This window comes from Mastigoproctus giganteus, chromosome 14 (genome assembly GCF_048544385.1).
Source record: "Mastigoproctus giganteus isolate SK-2022 chromosome 14, ASM4854438v1, whole genome shotgun sequence".
NCBI lineage: Eukaryota > Metazoa > Arthropoda > Arachnida > Uropygi > Thelyphonidae > Mastigoproctus > Mastigoproctus giganteus.
The window spans coordinates 88,495,646-88,513,519 of NC_143588.1; the positions used below are offsets into that span (position 1 = coordinate 88,495,646).

At 34.8% G+C, this 17,874-nt stretch overlaps 1 protein-coding gene across 1 annotated transcript in view; it reads right to left on the reverse strand.

The window, feature by feature from the left end:
• Positions 1-17,874, reverse strand: part of LOC150075328 (uncharacterized) — a 192,659-nt gene that overhangs the window by 147,864 nt on the left and 26,921 nt on the right. Inside the window, exon 2 of the mRNA XM_090388765.1 lies at positions 16,423-16,537. Within this exon, the coding sequence (XP_090244891.1) occupies positions 16,423-16,530 (108 nt within the window). The 5' untranslated portion in view covers positions 16,531-16,537. The remainder of the gene's footprint in view (positions 1-16,422; positions 16,538-17,874) is intronic.

Below are 17,874 nucleotides of genomic sequence, written 5' to 3' on the forward strand. Positions count from 1 at the left end.
AGCTCTTATACACTTCACTCAGATCACTTCACAGGTACCTAGTCTCCAGACACTGCAATTTGCAGAATTTAAGCCTTTCTTGGTAAGAGCAACCCCTTTGTTCCCCTCACCAATCTCCTTGCCCTTCTCTGTACTTGTTCCAGCAGCTCTACATTCTTCCTAAAATGAGGCCTCCAGACCTGTATGCAGACTCAAGGTGCAGCCAAAAATAGTTCATTATTATACAAAATGGAAATGGACTATAAATAGTCCATTTTTTTATACAAAAAGATAATCACCACCTTATTCTTGCTAGCAAAATTCCTGTATATCATTCACAACTAACAGTAACCTGTTTTTTGCAGCCTCTCTAGGCATTGTTAAGAAAATGTCATATCTGACTGCACAATTGCTCTCAGGTCCTTTTCCTTCTCCACTAACCTGCTTGTAGTACTACACAGTTGGTACATTACTCTGGGGTTACTGCTACCTACAGGCATTACTTTGCATTCATCAATATTAAAACTTCAGTTGCTACCGCTCAGCCCATCTGCTCAACTTTTCTAGTTCTTGTTGCAGTAGCGTACTGTCTTCACTACCATTAACAACCCTGCCAACCTTCGTATCGTTTGCAAACTTGGACATTAAGCCTGATATACTTTCATCAGTATCATTGATAAATATACAAAACAACAATGGGTCCAACACCAAACCCTGGGAGACTCCACTAATAACATTGTCCACGAAGAGCAGTACCCTTTTGATTACCACTCTCTTTTCCCAGTCAACCATCCCTTTATCATTTTCTGACATTCAGATCCACAAGTGGGTGAAACTGAATCAGATGATAAATAAATAAATGCACTGAGATATTATCAAAACAAAAAAAAAAGTTAGTTAATGTATTACATTTTGGGCACATTATATTTTTTCTTTAACCCAACAGTGGTGGAGCAGGACCTGGCAGGTGACAATTTTCTGTAATTCTGGAAGAGGTTTTTTTTTTTTATTCTGCTTTCATATTACCAATATTTCATCTTTACTGACTAGACTGCAATAGTAAATCTCTAACTTTTAATTTTTAATAAAAATTAAATATTTAAAACATGCTGTGCTTTTATGACATTAACATATATGTGTGACTTGCCTATTGCCTTCATGTCTGTTCATCTCTGTGCATGAAATAAATTGATTCCTAGTGAATGGATTTTCATAAAATTTTATATTTGGTCATTTTAGAGAGATACGTCAGGTCATCTCACAATTTCATTAAAACAGGACTGAATTAAATCCACTAATTATTATTTCTCTGTCCATCCACATGTAATAACTACTCCCAGTGGCTGGATTTTCATGAAATTTTATATCTGGACCTTACAGAAAGATTTCTCAAGCCCTCCCTAATTTCATTAAAATTGGACATAGAAATCTGGCAATTATGATATCTTTGTCCATCTCCATGTAATAACTCAACTCCCAGTATATGGATTTTCATGAAATTCATAAAAATCGATATATACAAAGGGGAGGTTGAAAAAATTCTTGCCTCTCGTATAAGGAATGCTGGAAAGTTGTGAAAATCTATTTATTTTTCAACATAAATAACAACCTTAAATAACCACACTTTTTGGCACACTCAACTAGCTTTTATAACCAACTTGAATACAATTCAGAAGATTTTGACTCAAACCAGTTGTTAAGTGTATCCATGACAGCACTGTTATTATTGAATTTCTGTCCTTTCAGGTCCTTTTTGAGATTTAGAAATAGAAAATAGCCTGGTGGAGCCAAATCTGTGATTTTGTTGTTTTTGGTTTTTTAGGAGCATTAGCAACTAAGGCCATATTGCTCCGGGGATGTGCAGTGGTCATTCTCTAACCTTTGGGTATCCTCACTATTGGTGGTCACGGGCTCGAACACCGGTCTAATCAAGAAGCATGTGCTGTGCACTGCTGCTCCTGCCCACCTGGCTACGGAGGTGCCGCCAAATCTGTGAGTAGGGCAGATGCTATTTACTCGAAGCCACAGTCACGCAGTGTTGCCCGAGTCACTGGTGCACACGTGTGCATGCGCGCGCACCAGTGCATTGTCATAATGACTTTTTGGAAAATTTCCCGTGACTCTTGAGCTTCAATTCCTCACAGAAACATCTCAATAGGTAAGAATAATACTCAGTATTAATAGTGGCATCTCAACCATGAAAGGTGCTTCCACTGTTTCAATTGTTCTTTTCTTTCAGGGTTGAATCGGTGCATCCTTGTTTCATCCATGGTGACATACTGCCCCCAAAACTGAGCTTCATTAGCTTCAAGATGCTGCACAATCTCATGACAGTACCTCACTCTTTCCAGTTTCTTATCTGCATTCAGGGCTTTAGGGATCCACCTTGAAAAAACCATTTTCGGTCCTAAAACATTCACTACAATACTGTGACCTTGTTCGTGGAAGATGTTGAATGTTGTCTCAATGTGCTTCAATGTTATTCTGCAATCTTTCATGATCAGGTCATGAATGGCATCCACATTTGAAGGTATCAACATGGTAACAGGTCTCCCACTGTGGGGTGCAACTTCAGCAGAGACTTGTCCATGCTTAAATTGTGCAACCCAGATTTTGGCAATGGCATACAAATGACATGATTCCCCTAACATGTCTTCTTAAATTTCTTTCACCAGCATTCCCTTTAAATGACTGCACAGTGCTTGATTCTCTCAAGCATCTTCATTACCTTCCACACTTCAATGTCCTCTGTAAAGGAGAAGACAGTTACAAACTTGAAATTTTTTGTGAACACACAAGAGGAGTCAGCACAGATTGGCAATATTGTCTTTCATGAAAACCTTTATGATCTATTGAACTAAAAACATTTCAACCCCCTTCCCTATATAGCACTGTTAGGATGATTTGTCATGAATTTATTAAATTTCATTAAAACAATACAAACCTGGCACTTATTATTTATTTATTTATTTATTTTTATTATTTTTTTTCCATACACATCAGCTATCTGTACATTGCATATTGTAGCTGAAGCCTTGGATATCATGTCTGTTAACATGCACTGGTTGGAAGAATGAACGTACAATGCAGTGGATGCACAAAAATGAAGTGTTCTCGATTCACTCATGAAAGTCATTGCTTTTGTCTCTTTTTTGTTAAGTCATTAATTATTACTATTTCCTAATGCACCTAAAACTTAATGCAATGCATACATTAACTAACTTGTTTATTGTTATTTTCAACTGCTATTTTCAAAAAATTAGAAAAAAATTTTTAAATTAATTTATCAAAATTTAAAAAAAAAAAAACTTTTCAATAAAATATAGACAATCTATTAGTACTATCCATTTTTCAGTTTAAAAGACTGGCAATCATTATATATATATATATATACCAGATAATTTAATTCACTTCCATTTTCAAAATTTATTTCAAATTATGCATCCGCACGTCTGTCACTTCAGACTATCTTGAATCTTACTGATTCATGTTGTGATTACAGGAACTCCCCGACTTACGTAAGGGTTGCATTCCATGGAACTCTACGTAAGCTGGAATTTCCCCCCGTGCTTGTGCAGCACCCGCAACTATGCTCGCTGAATTGATTGAATCAAAAAAGAAATGTTCGATGAACATGTAAATAGAATTATTTATTGTATTTATTCAATTTTTTATCTCATGCGCAGGAAAAATTATAAAAGCATGCAATTTAAAAAAATTTCAAAATTATAAATTTACAAAAAAAGAGGAGACAGGCATAACGTCAATAAGTTCTACCTCTCGAGCACAGTTGCCAGTCTCTACGTCTTCAGCTGATAAGTAGCCACTGCGGAGGTTGAGGAGATTTAGAAGGGGTCGGCCACTCAACCTTACTAAAGAACATATTAATCAATGACTGGACGGTGGCTTTTTTCTTTTCATCGTAGATTTCTTTGTAGCAAGAAAGCATATCATTCACCTCTCTGTTAACTTTTAAGAATCATTCGCTGTCAGGATCCATCTTCTCAAACCTCGCCATTCCCGACGCAATTTCAATAAATGCCACTGCCATCTCTCTGGTGATGAAGTGTGTCTCAGCTCCTCATTTGGTTCATCTTGAGCTCGTCAGCATTTTCTTCTTTCACTATCACTGCCTGCAAGTCAATAAGTTCTTCGTTAAATAATTCCTTCTCTTCTTCCTCTATTAACTCCTCCACATCTTTGTCATCAACCTCCAACTGAAGTAGATCTGCAACCTTTACAATCTTATCTGTAACCTCTTCGTATGATTAGTCTTTTTCAAATCTTTCAAAGCCTTTTACGTGCCGTGGGCATATTTTCTTCCATGCACCATTTAAACAACTTTTAGTTATTTCTGTCCAGGCATTATTAATGTTTAATATGGTGTGGTAAATATTGTAAGATTTCCAAAAGTCTCTTAACGTAAAATTTTTCTCGTCGTCTACTGCAGACAATGCCTCAGCAAATATTGTGCATAAATAGTATGCTTTTAAATTCAAAATAACACCCTGATTGAATGCTGGATGAGCGAAGTCGTGTTTGGCAGTAAAAATATGACTCTCACGTTCGAATTGAAATCATCTAGATGCGTAGGATGTCCAGAAGCATTACCTAATAGAAGCAAAATCTTGAAAGGAACGTAGTTATCTTTACAATATTTTTCAACCTTGGGAATGAGGCAGCATTTAAACCAATCCTCAAAGAGAAATATTATTATCCATGCTCTCTGGTTCGATCGGAAATGCACAGGTAGTGTGGCTTTATTGATGCCCTTAAATGCACTAAGGATTTCCAGAATGGTACACAAGCAGTGGTTTTAATCTGTAATCTCCCACTGCATTAGCCACAAGCAAGAGCATGGCCCTATCTTTTGATGCCTTGAAACCTGGCATTGTATTTTCCTCTTTGGCACTGTATGTTCTATCCGGCATTTTTTTTTCCAATACAGAGCAGTCCCATCAATGTTAAAAATTTTCTGCATTGAACAGCTGCCTTCAACAATAATTTTTTCCAACACAAAATTTCTCTGCAGCTGCAGAATCGGCATTGGCAACTTCACAGCATACTTTAATGTTTTGGAAACCACCGCAATTCTTGTACCTATTAAACCACCCATTGCTTTCCACGAACTTGGGTTGGGGTTTGCCGTACTTATCCTTAATATCTTCATAAATACTTCTTGCTTTTACCTGAATGATCTAATGATAATTCAGGCAAAAATCAAATCATTCAGGCAAAAGATCATTCAGACTCAGGGGCTCTTGCTTCTGAATATGATTTTCCATCCATATTATTAATAGCTTTTCCATCTTCGATATAGCACCTGAACGCTGTTTTGTGATCACTGTTCATCTTAAGTGCATTGATCCTTTGACATGTTCTTTTATACACGCACTGTCCCTTCAAATAGTATTCACTGTTGAAGCAGCTAGACCTAATTCCCTTGCAATAGATGACAAACTTTGTCCTGCTTCGTAATTCTTAATTAATCATCTTCATTTCTAAATGAATCTTGTTTCTTTTCTTAGCACTGCCAGCACTTGCATTTTCCATTGGTCCCTTTCCCTTCACCATTGTAATAAGTAAATAGGAATGAAGAGAAGTTTCTGAAAATTTGTTTTTTATATGATTGAAGATTTCAGTGAAGGGGAGTCATTTCACCATAATACCGTAACGTAAAAACCCACAGAATTCCAGTTATCGGTATTACCACAAATACAATAAGATCTTCTTTACTACCCGTTTATAAGCTAGCAGATTGTGCTAACAGAAAAGCTCAATAAACCAGAAGTGGAAATTATTTTTATTGTTCAGAAATGTGTTTTAGAAAAATATCACAAAGGTGTTCAAAATTGATTCTTATATCAGAACATATGATAAAGATGAAAGTGTAGTGTAATTTCCATTATAAAAATGATCTTTTAGAGATAAATGGCTTAGTTATATAGCAAAAATTTCAACTTCCAAGGACTTGGAACGACTTATCAAAAAAACAATGTGTTATTGGGTTCACATTACGATATTTTCACAATACTACCATTTAACTCTACAGATGCAAAATACGTTTCCACAATTTTTTTAAGTTTGCACCGGCCAACAAAAACTTACATAAAGCGAATTTCCGTAAGTCGAGTATTGCGTAAGTCGGAGAGTTCCTGTATTGTGTTTTGTTTTACAGTCTTTATTTATGCAAAAGTAATAACAAATCTTTCTTCAATGAAACATGGGTAACTAGATGTTTATGCAACTTGTGGAGTGGAAATACAGTAACTTTGGACCTAAGTGAACTTGTAATTTGAAACTTCATAGTTACATTGCCATGTATAAGGTTCCAAGCCACCCCTCAAGAAAATACAGTATTTACAAAAATGGTAGGGTGGTGTCTCACAGCTGTATTTAATTACTCTGCAAAAACTATAAAAAAAAAAAATAAAAAAAAAATTTTAAATGAACTACTACAGTAAAAGTCTGAATATATTTGAATATGATTTTTTTAAAATTACAGGGTAACAAAAGAGCATTATTTTTGAGAATAACAGAAAGGAAAAATAAATAATTATCTTGTTAATAATTAATTACTAATTGATTAACCAATAATACATAAAGGTAATTGCTTTCACTTCACTGCACATACCTTCCAATGTAATACTCACTCCTGCTTTTTGTAAACGTGGGATAACAGACTGACCAGTGCAATACTGAGTCAGTTTGGTGCGACTTAAGCACTGGGAAAACCAAAACGGAGAGTTGGAGTGTGCTATAGGTCTAATGACTGTGATGAGTAAACTAGACAACTTTACAGAGAAAGAGTAGGCTATTAAATCGAATGTTTTATAATGGGGAATTTTAACTTTCCATATGTTGACTGGAAATTGTGGGTTGGTCACTCACATACTAGCAAGGCTTTTGTAGATTTATTGGATGACTGTTCTCAATAGCAGCATTTCAAAGAGGCAACAAGAAGAAGCAATAATTTTGATCTAGTTGTCAGCAGTTATTCTTCATGCATTAAGAATCTGCAGGTAACAGATCCGCTGGGTGGCAGCAACCACAGTGTACTAATGTGGAATTTAATTAAAGACAACTACAGTCATGGGTAAAATTGAAAGGCTTTTGCTTTCATAAGAGTGACTACGGTGGTCTCAGACATTTTTTAATTTCTATACAGTGGGACCAATTCATGTTGTTACCAACAGCAAATTCTAAATGGTAATTTAGAATTTGCTGTTGAGAAGTAATCATAGAAACTTGGGAAGGAAACATAGAAACATTCAGAGAAGTAATCACAGAAACTACTAGCCTTTTCATACAAATCAAGAAATACTGTTCAAGGGTTAAACCTAAATGGATATCAGATGAACTGATGAGACTTGTAGCAGAAAAGAAAAATATGTGGGATGCATATTAATTATCAGGTAACACAGAAACCTATAGTATATATAAATTAGTCTGTAATCAAGTCACAAGGAGGTTAAGCAAACTAAGGCAGATTATGAGAAGTTTCTGGCAAAGAATGCAAGGAACAGCAACAAAGACCTCTATGCTCATACTAAAAAGTAGAAGGAAGGGGTTTAATTGCATTGGGCCACTTGATGTCAATGAGTTTAACTTTTAATGACCCAGCTCAGGTTGCTAACAAACTGAATAGGTATCTTGCATCTACATTTGCACATGAGAAATTCTTTACGGGAGGGGGATGCCAGATTATCAAACTCTTAACGAGAAGCTAAATAATTTTGTGATAATTGAAAGAGAAATTGCTGAACCTAAATAAAAAAAAAAAAAAAAAAAAAAAGGCACATGGGGTGAATCAAATCTATCCAATCATATTAAGGGAGGCAGCAAAGGAGGTAAGGAAATCCTTAGCCATCCTTGGATTCAGGTAAGGTCCCTATGGACTGAAGATGTGCCAATGTATCCCCAATTCACAAAGGGGGGGGGGGATCAAAAGGTTACATGAATAATTACAGACCTGTTAGCTTAATATCGATCCCCAGGAAAATAAAAGAGTCACTATTAAAGAAGCAATGCAGGCATTTGGACAGGAATGCAATTATACTGCAGTCACAGCATGAATTCGTTAAGGGGCAGTCTTGTCTAACCAATCAAATAGGTTACTATGATGCAGTGACCAAGGAACTGGATGCAAAAAATAATTTTGATATCATATACTTGGATTTCAGGAAGGCTTTTGATACTTTTTGCACATAAAAGACTGCTGTACAAACTGGAGCAATGTGGCAAGGGAAATGACTGCTATGAATAAAGGGATACTCTATGGATATCCAAATTGAAACAACATTCACCATAAGGCTTAAACTTCCTATCTCAGAGGCCTTTATTACTAATTACAGACCTGTAATTAGTAATAAGATATGAGTAAATATTACAAGACAGTATTTAAATTTTACCCAGTAGAATACTAGATTAAGTCCACTTATTGTTAAATAATTAATGTGAATATGTCATAGGAAGGGCATTTTACAAGTTATGCATGTGAGTAAATTACTAAAAAGAGAACACAAAACTGCACACTATCAATTTGTGGGTTTGGCATGTAATGTTTTTCTTATTTCTATTCTTAAAATAAAAATAATGTTCTGAGCACCCTTTACATAAGCAATAATTAAATTTACCGTTAAAACTGTTTATCTGTGACAAAATCATTGTACCCTTTTATTTTTTCTTCTATCTTTGTCCGATTCAGTTTTCCACTTTTTATGGATATAGACCAAGTTTCCTTGGAAAACTATACTTTTTATCTTTTTGTGTATGCTTAACTAAGCAAATAAATAAACCTTTTTAAAAAAAATTAAAGGAGCAATATATTCTTATTTAATAATTTAGTACAGTTGCACATTACAAATATAAACACTTAGAATACAAATCATCTGAGATTCTTTCTAGAAACTTGCACAATAAACTTAATGATATTACAGCAACTCATAATCTGGCCAAACATGTTAACATTTGACCTTAATAAATCTAGTTCATGATTTGAAAGTTTTGAAAGAAAACAATCTGATGAACTCAAGAACTTTTGAATTGCAACCTTTTAAGAAAGTGAACCTAAACAGACCAAGCAAGCTGATTATTCTAGGATGTTATCCCCCACTCATGCAGGAAGCCCGTTCATGTTTCTGTCTTCTGGCTTGAATAAAGCAATTTGCTTATTTCTTTTAAATGTTACGTCAATGTTTGAAAATTCAAACATAGTTCTTCAATTCAATGTATCTCATATCCATGTACTGAGTTAATTACTCCTAGATATGCTGAAGAATGTTATGGGCAAATTTATTATACCAACTGTTTTAAATCTTCCACTTTCATTGTGAAAGTTGTTTACAATAGCAGACAAAATCAGAAGGATGATTCTGACTCTGTCATAGGCATTTCTAGTGTCAAGGTCGTGAAGAGTCCAAAAAAAAAAGAACATTCTCTTTTGTTCAGTGGAAAGTATATTATTGTTGCATGTGACCACATGAGGCCCAAAGGTCCCACCGAAAAATGATGTTTGTATAAATGCAAATTTCATCAATTTGCAGTGTATCAAAGTTTCAAATTTTTTGTGGACAAGTTTCCAGTATTTCTTGGCAATTAAAGATCCTAGCAGAAATTAGTATTAGTAGTGAAAGCAAGCTTATAAAGCATAAAAAAAAAAAAAAAAAAAAAACCTTACACACTTGAGCAATCCATATCGTCCAAGAATTTATTCAAACCACCCACTTCCACAACAGATGGAAGTTTGTTCCAACAACCATCCATTGGCCAAAAGCAAACTTCTTCACATATATCCTGCAACCATCCTCCCTAAGTCTCAGAGAGGAAAAATGCCATCAATATTTAGCTTACTCAATCCATTCAAACATTAATTTCCTCAACTGGATCTCCCAGCAGGTGTCTAGTCTCCAGATGCTGAAATTTGCAGAACTGAAGCCTTTCTTGGTAAGACCACCCTTTGGTTCCCTTCACCCAACTGGTTACCCTTCTTTGAACCCGTTCCAGCGAATCTACATCCTTCCTAAAATGTGAGGCCTCCAGACCTGTATACAGTACTCAAGATGCAGTCTAGCCATGGCCTTGTACTAGGGGATAATCACCTCCTTATTCCTGCTAGCAAAGTTTCTGTATATCACTGACAAAATCCCATGACCTGACCTGAAAATTAACTAATTAAAATTCTGGTTAACATCATACACCTGATTCCTGGTTGAGACTTTCTGAACTACATATGGAATTTATTTCTCTAGATGTAAAACTCAAGGCCCATATTATGAAAAAACATATATTTAAGAACAGTTTTGATAATATATAACAGATGTGCTACACAACAACACCAGCCGACCGGGCTAGCCGAGTGGGTAAAGTACCTGCCCGGCAACCCAAAGGTCGCGGGTTAGATTCCCGCCTCGGGCTTGGATCAAAGTACTGCAAAAACCTTGGGAGGTGCAATATGGCCACAGAAGCCGATGCGCCAACAACTACCAAATCAAAAAAAAAAAAAAAAACACAACACCTAAAAATTATGTGAAGTTCATGTTATTGTATACAGTTTTGTGGTCTTTATTTATTCATCTGTGTAACTTATAAAATGCCCTTCCTATGATACATTCATATTAATTATTATAATAACAATTAACATATACAGCACAACGTAAAAATTGTGCACATAATGTGATACTGTAAAATGTATTTTAAAATTATTTGCTTAGTTCTATATGTTCTAAAATAACATTTTTCCCCATTTTATAATATACTTAGTATTGGCTATAGAAAATTTTTGTGCCAAGACCATATGTTGTTAGGAGAACTACATTGAATACAACTATTAAAAATTTTATTATTTTGTAACATTTAGCAAGTGTAAAAAGATTCTCAATGTTTAATACTGAGACCATCAAAGATTTCTTTTAATTTCAGTCCTTTTTTAAAAAAAAAAAGGACTGAAATTAAAAGAAATCTTTATTAAAGGGAATAAAAAAATACAGAAAATGTACACAAACCCCTGAGAATTTTTAGATTTTCTATAATTCGTGACGGTACATATCTCCAAGTCAGTTACTCCTATGGGAGTAAATGATTTACATTTATTTATATTGTAATTTAAACATTGATTTACATTTATTTAGCTGTATGGGAGTAAATGATTTACACAATTTGTAAGCATATCAATGTACAGAAGACAATTTCAAGATGAAGGCCGCATGGAGATTTAAAGCCTACAATGTATAATTAATTGCAAATTTTAATGACACCTTGAACTAATGCTGCCTGAATAGCTGAATTACAGAAAATTATGTCTTATTACTTTAACACTGATCATTACCAATATTTGATGGTGGCTTTTGGTGAGACAAAAATTAAAGCAGCCATAATTTCAGCTGTAATTTGTTGGATAGTCCTAATAGAAAGGCTAGTTAATTAACTCATATTTATTACTCTCCAGTACTTTCGGCTTTAAGTATGGATATGCATTAATAATTACTTGTTTTGTTTAACACAACAACTTAATGTCTTAAACAAAAACACTCTGAAAGAAGCTCCATTCACTGCAACTGTCATATTAATATGAACAAAAGCTTATTACACATCCAAACATATCTGATAATCTTATTCATACTGAATGTGAAATTTTAATATTCTTTTCTTCATATAAATTATCTCATCAAAATGTTACCTAAATTGCTACTGCTTGTTCCAATTTGCCTCAGGGAGTGCAGAATTTATAAAACCAGTATTATTGTATGACAGGCATTTCAACTCTCAGTGATTTTAGATCAGGGTTGTTCAACATACAGTCCAAAGTTGTCATCTGGCCCACCAACCTTTCTTAAGTGTGGTAGATAAATTTAGAGTACAAAAACTTTTATGCATTGATATAAACGGTATACCTCATTAAAGACATTCTACGTTGGTTGTATTGCACATTCAGCATCTTGCAGTTATGCAGATAATACATAAGCACCAAAAAGATTACTTTATTTCATTAACACAATCCATTTCAGTTTGCAGCCTTATACCTACGTGGCATTGCCTCAACAGCCAGCTGTTTACCCATGGTGCTGCACTCGGTGGCCACTAGATTCTCAAATAGGTAGTGTCATCTTCACCAGTTCTCTGCCTTCTTAGTAGGTACTACCAAAAAATCTTTCTAAATTGAACATAAAGCTACAAGAAAGGGTCAATCAGTAAATGTATTACATGAGCATGTTACAACCTTCAGCAAGAAATTAAAGCTATTTCATATACAATTATAAAAAACTAACCACTCCATAACACTTTCAGCAAGATGTGCTGATATAATTAAGTTTAAAAAAATACTCAGCATTAATTACTTGCCTTATAGATGAATTCAATCAGAAATTTGCAGATGTTAGGAATCATAGGCTTGAGTTTAATTTTTGCTGATCCATTTAGCATAAATATTGATGAAGTAGAAAATACCTTTCAGCTAAAATTACTTGAAGTTCAAGCCAGCAGTCTTTTGAGGAGAGCTTTTGCTGAGAATGATATTCACTTTTTTATAGAAAATATATCAACAAAGGATCCTTTCTCAATCTTTTGAGCCATGCTATTCGGTTTATTGTTCTATTTGGCAGCACATGTTGTGAAAGCCTTTTTGCATTGGTGAAAAATATAATGTCAAAGTGCCTCATCACTGACAGATGAACATTTATGTAATGTACTTCATATAGCTAATATGCTTCATACAGCTAATAATAATGTACTTCATACAGCAAATAAAATATGAGATGTGCAAATGTATCCCCAATTCACAAAGGGGGTTCTCAAAGGGTGACAAATAATTATAGACCTGTTAATTTAACTTCTGTTCTGGGGAAAATAATGGAGTCACTGGTTAAAGAGATGATGCAGGATCACCTAGACAAGGCTGCAGTAATAGTAAAGACATAGCATGGGTTTGTTAAGGGGAACTCTTGTCTAACCAATTTGATTGGATACTACACAATGTGGTCAAAAAAGAACTGGATGCAAAAAATTATTTTGATATCATATACTTGGATTTCAGGAAAACTTTTAATACTGTTGCACATGGAATACTGCTGTACAAATTGGAGCAGTATGGCATTAAGGGCAATGGATAAAGGGAGGGTTGAATGGGAGACGGCAGAGAGTAGTAATAAATGGACACTGCTCTACGTGGACTAACATTATTAGTGAAGTCCCCCAGGGTTCGGTTAGTTAGTTAGTTAGTTATTTGGTTTTTAGGAGCATTAGCAACTAAGGCCATATTGCTCCGGGATATGCGGTGGTCATTCCTTGACCTTTCCGCATTCTCCGTATTTGGTGGTGACGGGCTCGAACCCCGGTGTAATCAAGAAGCGTGTTCTATGCATTGCTGCTCCTTCCCACCTGGCTATGGAGGCGCCTCCCAGGGTTCGGTGCTGGGGCCCATTGTTGTTTTGTGTATTTATCCATGATATCGATGAAGGCATATCAGGCTTAATGTCCAAGTTTGCAGATGATACAAATATTAGCAGGGTTGTTAATGACACTATGCTACTGCAACAGGATCTAGAAAAGTTAGTTGTTCTTATTTGGATTTTAGGCCTTAGCAACTAAGGCCATATTGCTCTGAGGATATGCGGTGGTCATTCCCTGACCTTTCTGCATCCTCCGTATTAGGTGGCTACGGGCTCAAACCCTGGTCTAATCAAGAAGCGTGTGCTATGCACTGCTGCTCCTGCCCACCTGGCTACGGAGGCGTCTAGAAAAGCTAGGCAGATGGGCTGAGAAGTATCAACTGAAGTTTAACATTGACATTTGTAAAGTACTGCATTTGTAGACCTCTTTGTAGGCAGGTTGACTGCAGTTGTAGGCAAGGGTCGGCAATCATTTTTAAGTGAAAAACCATTTCTGATCTAATTACAAAAAAAAAGAATCCGAAGGGCCGCACCTCAGCTCAAGCTGGGAGGAGGGGGGGCTAAGAAATAGAATAGAGTGGGAAGGTGTTTTATTAAAAATATATATATTTTGAAATATTATTTTTTAATACAGTCTGTCCTCGTATAGCACGATAGTTGTGTTCCTAGAAAACCTCGTGCAATGCAAAATCGTGCAATATAAACAACAGGCCCTATGGGAAAAGTGGGGTTAGGTGCCGACCACCCAAGATTGAACACACATTTGGAACCAAAACATTACCAAACACAATAAATAATCGGTTAATTTTAATCGTTATAAAATACTTACGTATTTTATAACGATTAAAATACGTAATAAAAAATATAATATATATTTTTATTATAATATAATAAATAATAAATATTTTTTATTATTTATTATATTATAATAAAGTATTTTTAGTATTTTTAATACTAAAAAAGTATTTTTTACGAATAAAATACGTATGTTATTCGTAAAAAAATTATTATATTAAATAAAATAGTCGTAATAAAATACTTACATATTTTATAATACGTAATGACTATTACGTAATAAAATATTGCTAATGCTTTTGCTTCTATCGTAAGGAAACTTGTTTTTTTGTTTGATTTTCTATCCAAACAGATGACAGCCGTTCCATCCCTTCCAATTCTTGTGTCTTAATCTAATGGATTTTAATTACACTTTGAGTTGTTCCTGCTACGAAAGTTGTTTTTATTTTCTCCGCATTCTTTGTAATTCTCGTCGTTGCCTCATTTAGGTCTGTAGCACGTGCAATATCACATGGTCTTTCATTTCGCTCAAAGCGTTTCACAATTTCATATTTTTTTCTCTATCGACAGAGGCGGACTGGCCATAAGCCTTACCCAGGAAATCCCGGTGGGCTGGAGGCCGGTGTGATTTTGGCCATAAACCATAGTATGAGGCCACTATAAATTTTCCCGGGTAAGAATTTTTGACCCAGTCCGCCTCTGTTTATCGATATTGCTTTTTTTTTCTCTCTCTCTCTCTGAATCTGCAGTGTCTTCGCCAGGACGCCTCCTTTTCACACCTTTTAAGTATTTTACTAATTTTTAGGGAATAAAGCGCAATTACAAAACGAGGAGGCATGCTTGATACACATAAACAAAGCTGCTCGCGTATAGCAACTGAATAAACAACACCGTAAAGGCCGAGATACACTATTAACACCCCACATTTTACTAAAGCACAATTCTGGCGGTTACTACCATAAAACAATAAAAACAATTTCCAGTTTCATTTCTGATAGTGGAATCTGTTATAAACTGGTAGTAAACTCCATCTAATTGCATTTGCGATTATATCGATAGCTGGAATTGTGTTGGTTTTTACGTTATTATGGTGAAATATGTTTCCCTTCACTGATATAAAACACATAAATACATTTTCAGAATCTTCTTCATTCCTATCGTGTTGCTTTCGGTTGGGGTGATTCCGCGTTCGACTGCCATTTCTTGTAAACACAAAGGCGAATCGTGCATAAGCGAATTCGGTTCGTGTTATATAAGATATCGTTCCCCTATTTATAAATCGTGTATGATCGAATTCGTGTAAGGTAAACACGTGTTATACGAGGACCGACTGTACTGAAAGAATGTAACAAACATTCAGCGAGTCTCTCAACATCAGGCGAGTATGCTGTAATTTTCATCTTTAAACATGCTGGGAGACTCACATTGTTCAGATGGTTTCTTGATTTATTTTTAATATAGTTCATGTTTGAAAATATTTGCCCGCAGAAATATGTCAAACCAAAAACAGAGAAGTCCAAACACAAATATTTTCAAATTTATATATGTGTTCGGTAAGCTACTCCACACATCAAACACAGTTCAGTCTTGCATTTTCAACTCATCTATCACCATCCATTTGTGTAGAATTGCAAGGAACCCTTTTGCCTCTCCAAATTCTCAATTTCAGTTTTAAGGCATTTTAGTCTTGCACTCCACATGTCCTTTATTTTTAAGTCCTCTAACTCCATTTCAAATTGTGCTTCATGTGACTAAAAGTTAAAGGGCCACAGTTACATGTTCAAAGAGCCGCAGGTTGCCAACCCCTATTCTATGGCCATAAAGTCGTGGTGAAATTGTGTTCAACTGAAAAACTAGCCATGTTAGTCAAAAATCATCCCTACTTGTAAAAGTTAATTTGTGTTAGTGAAACTCATGTTAAATGGGGACTAAGTATACTCTGTTTCTACTTACACTTCGTTGAGAGTTTCACCAAAGGATTAACAAAACTTCCAAGAAAGGATTTGGTGAAACAATTTTTACTGAAGAAATCCCCAAAAATATGAAGCAGCATAAGGTTTTAGGTGCCATAGCCTGGATCAAAGAATCTGTCAACCTCAATATTGACTATCATTTTTATTATATTTTAAAATTTATTTTTAGCAGTGATAAAAGGAACAATAGAAATCTGTGATAACTAAAACATTATCAGAAACTTACTGATATGAAATTACCACTATTTCCATCACATGAAACTATTTTAACATAAAAATAAAATACTCACAGATTTGCATTTTGCAATGTGCTTCTGCAGTCTACTTTCTGGTACACGATGAGCAGGATGATAGGGACAGGTAACCAAAACATCCAATTTTCTTAAGTAAGTTGCCATTATTAAGCTAAAAAATACAAACACATCTTTAACTTTTCATCAACAGTAATACAATTCATTATCAGTTAAATAAATGCATGAAGTAGCAAAAAAAATTAAAAGCAGACTAAGGATTAATAAAAAAATAATAATAACATAAGAGACTAGGAATAAATTACCATACACACCTAACGTCTTTCAATAAGTTGAGCAGATATTCAAGTCAGAGGAAATGCCTCATTTCCAATTACAGCCTGACAAAGATGAAATGATTCCTACCAAACACAAGTAATCTATCTATCTAAATACCATACGAGGTGTACACAACCCCATCCCCATAATATAACTGATTATCCTTCACAGTCCTGAGAATACTGCCAGCCACTGGCAAAAGTTTGTCACCAGGTCGTCAAAAATACCCCATTACTTTACACAACAATACAGGTCTGCAACATTAAAAACACAGTATGCATAATTAGACTTCAACATAAATTTCAACACTGCTAGTGGCCTACCACTGATTGAAATTCAAAAATTTCGACAAAAGCTTGGGAACTACTGACATAGTGCCCTGTAGAAATCTGTTTCAGATCTGGAGATATTTTCTGATGATCTGACTTTGTGACAAATTTGGCATAGTCACAAACTAGGCTTCAAATTTAGATCCTTCAAATTTAGATCCATAAATTTAGATCCAAATTTAGGCTAAACCAGCAAATTAGGCTGCAACTTTTTTTTTTTTTGGACAAATTTAACATGGTTTTATATAAGTTTGAAAGACATTCTGCACATACATTCATTGGTAATAAATTTAACTTTCACTCGCTTACACCCTCAATTGTGACATGGACACTTGAGTGACATTTAATCCTCCTGCTTTGTTTCAATCTTAATTTATTTTTTTAGTTTTTTTACTGAATTAAAAACAGTGATCTGTTAATTAATTTGCTAACCTCAAATGAAAAATACAGAACGAAAATTCTAATAGAGTTTTATCATATTTCAGAATTTTCAAAGTCGCTAATCCCTCCCCAAACTGAAATGCAGACTTTCGAGGGATATGGAAAAATGTCAGCTGATTTCTTTTTTCTTGTCAGCTGTTGAATTTAGCCAGCAAAATCAAAGCATTACAAGCAAGATGAGACACCATGAGGCATGCTTTTGCTAATCTAGCATCTGTTTAGCACAAAAAAAAAATAATAATAAAGTAGCAAAATAAAAAAATTAAATGTCTTGTAATTCAAAGTCATAATAGTAATGGCAAATGATGCAAGAAAACAAGCTTATATAGCATCAGCCAAAAAAAAAAAAAACCTACATAGTTCACTCAATCTGGACCCTTCAAGAATTTCTCTAGTTCTTTGA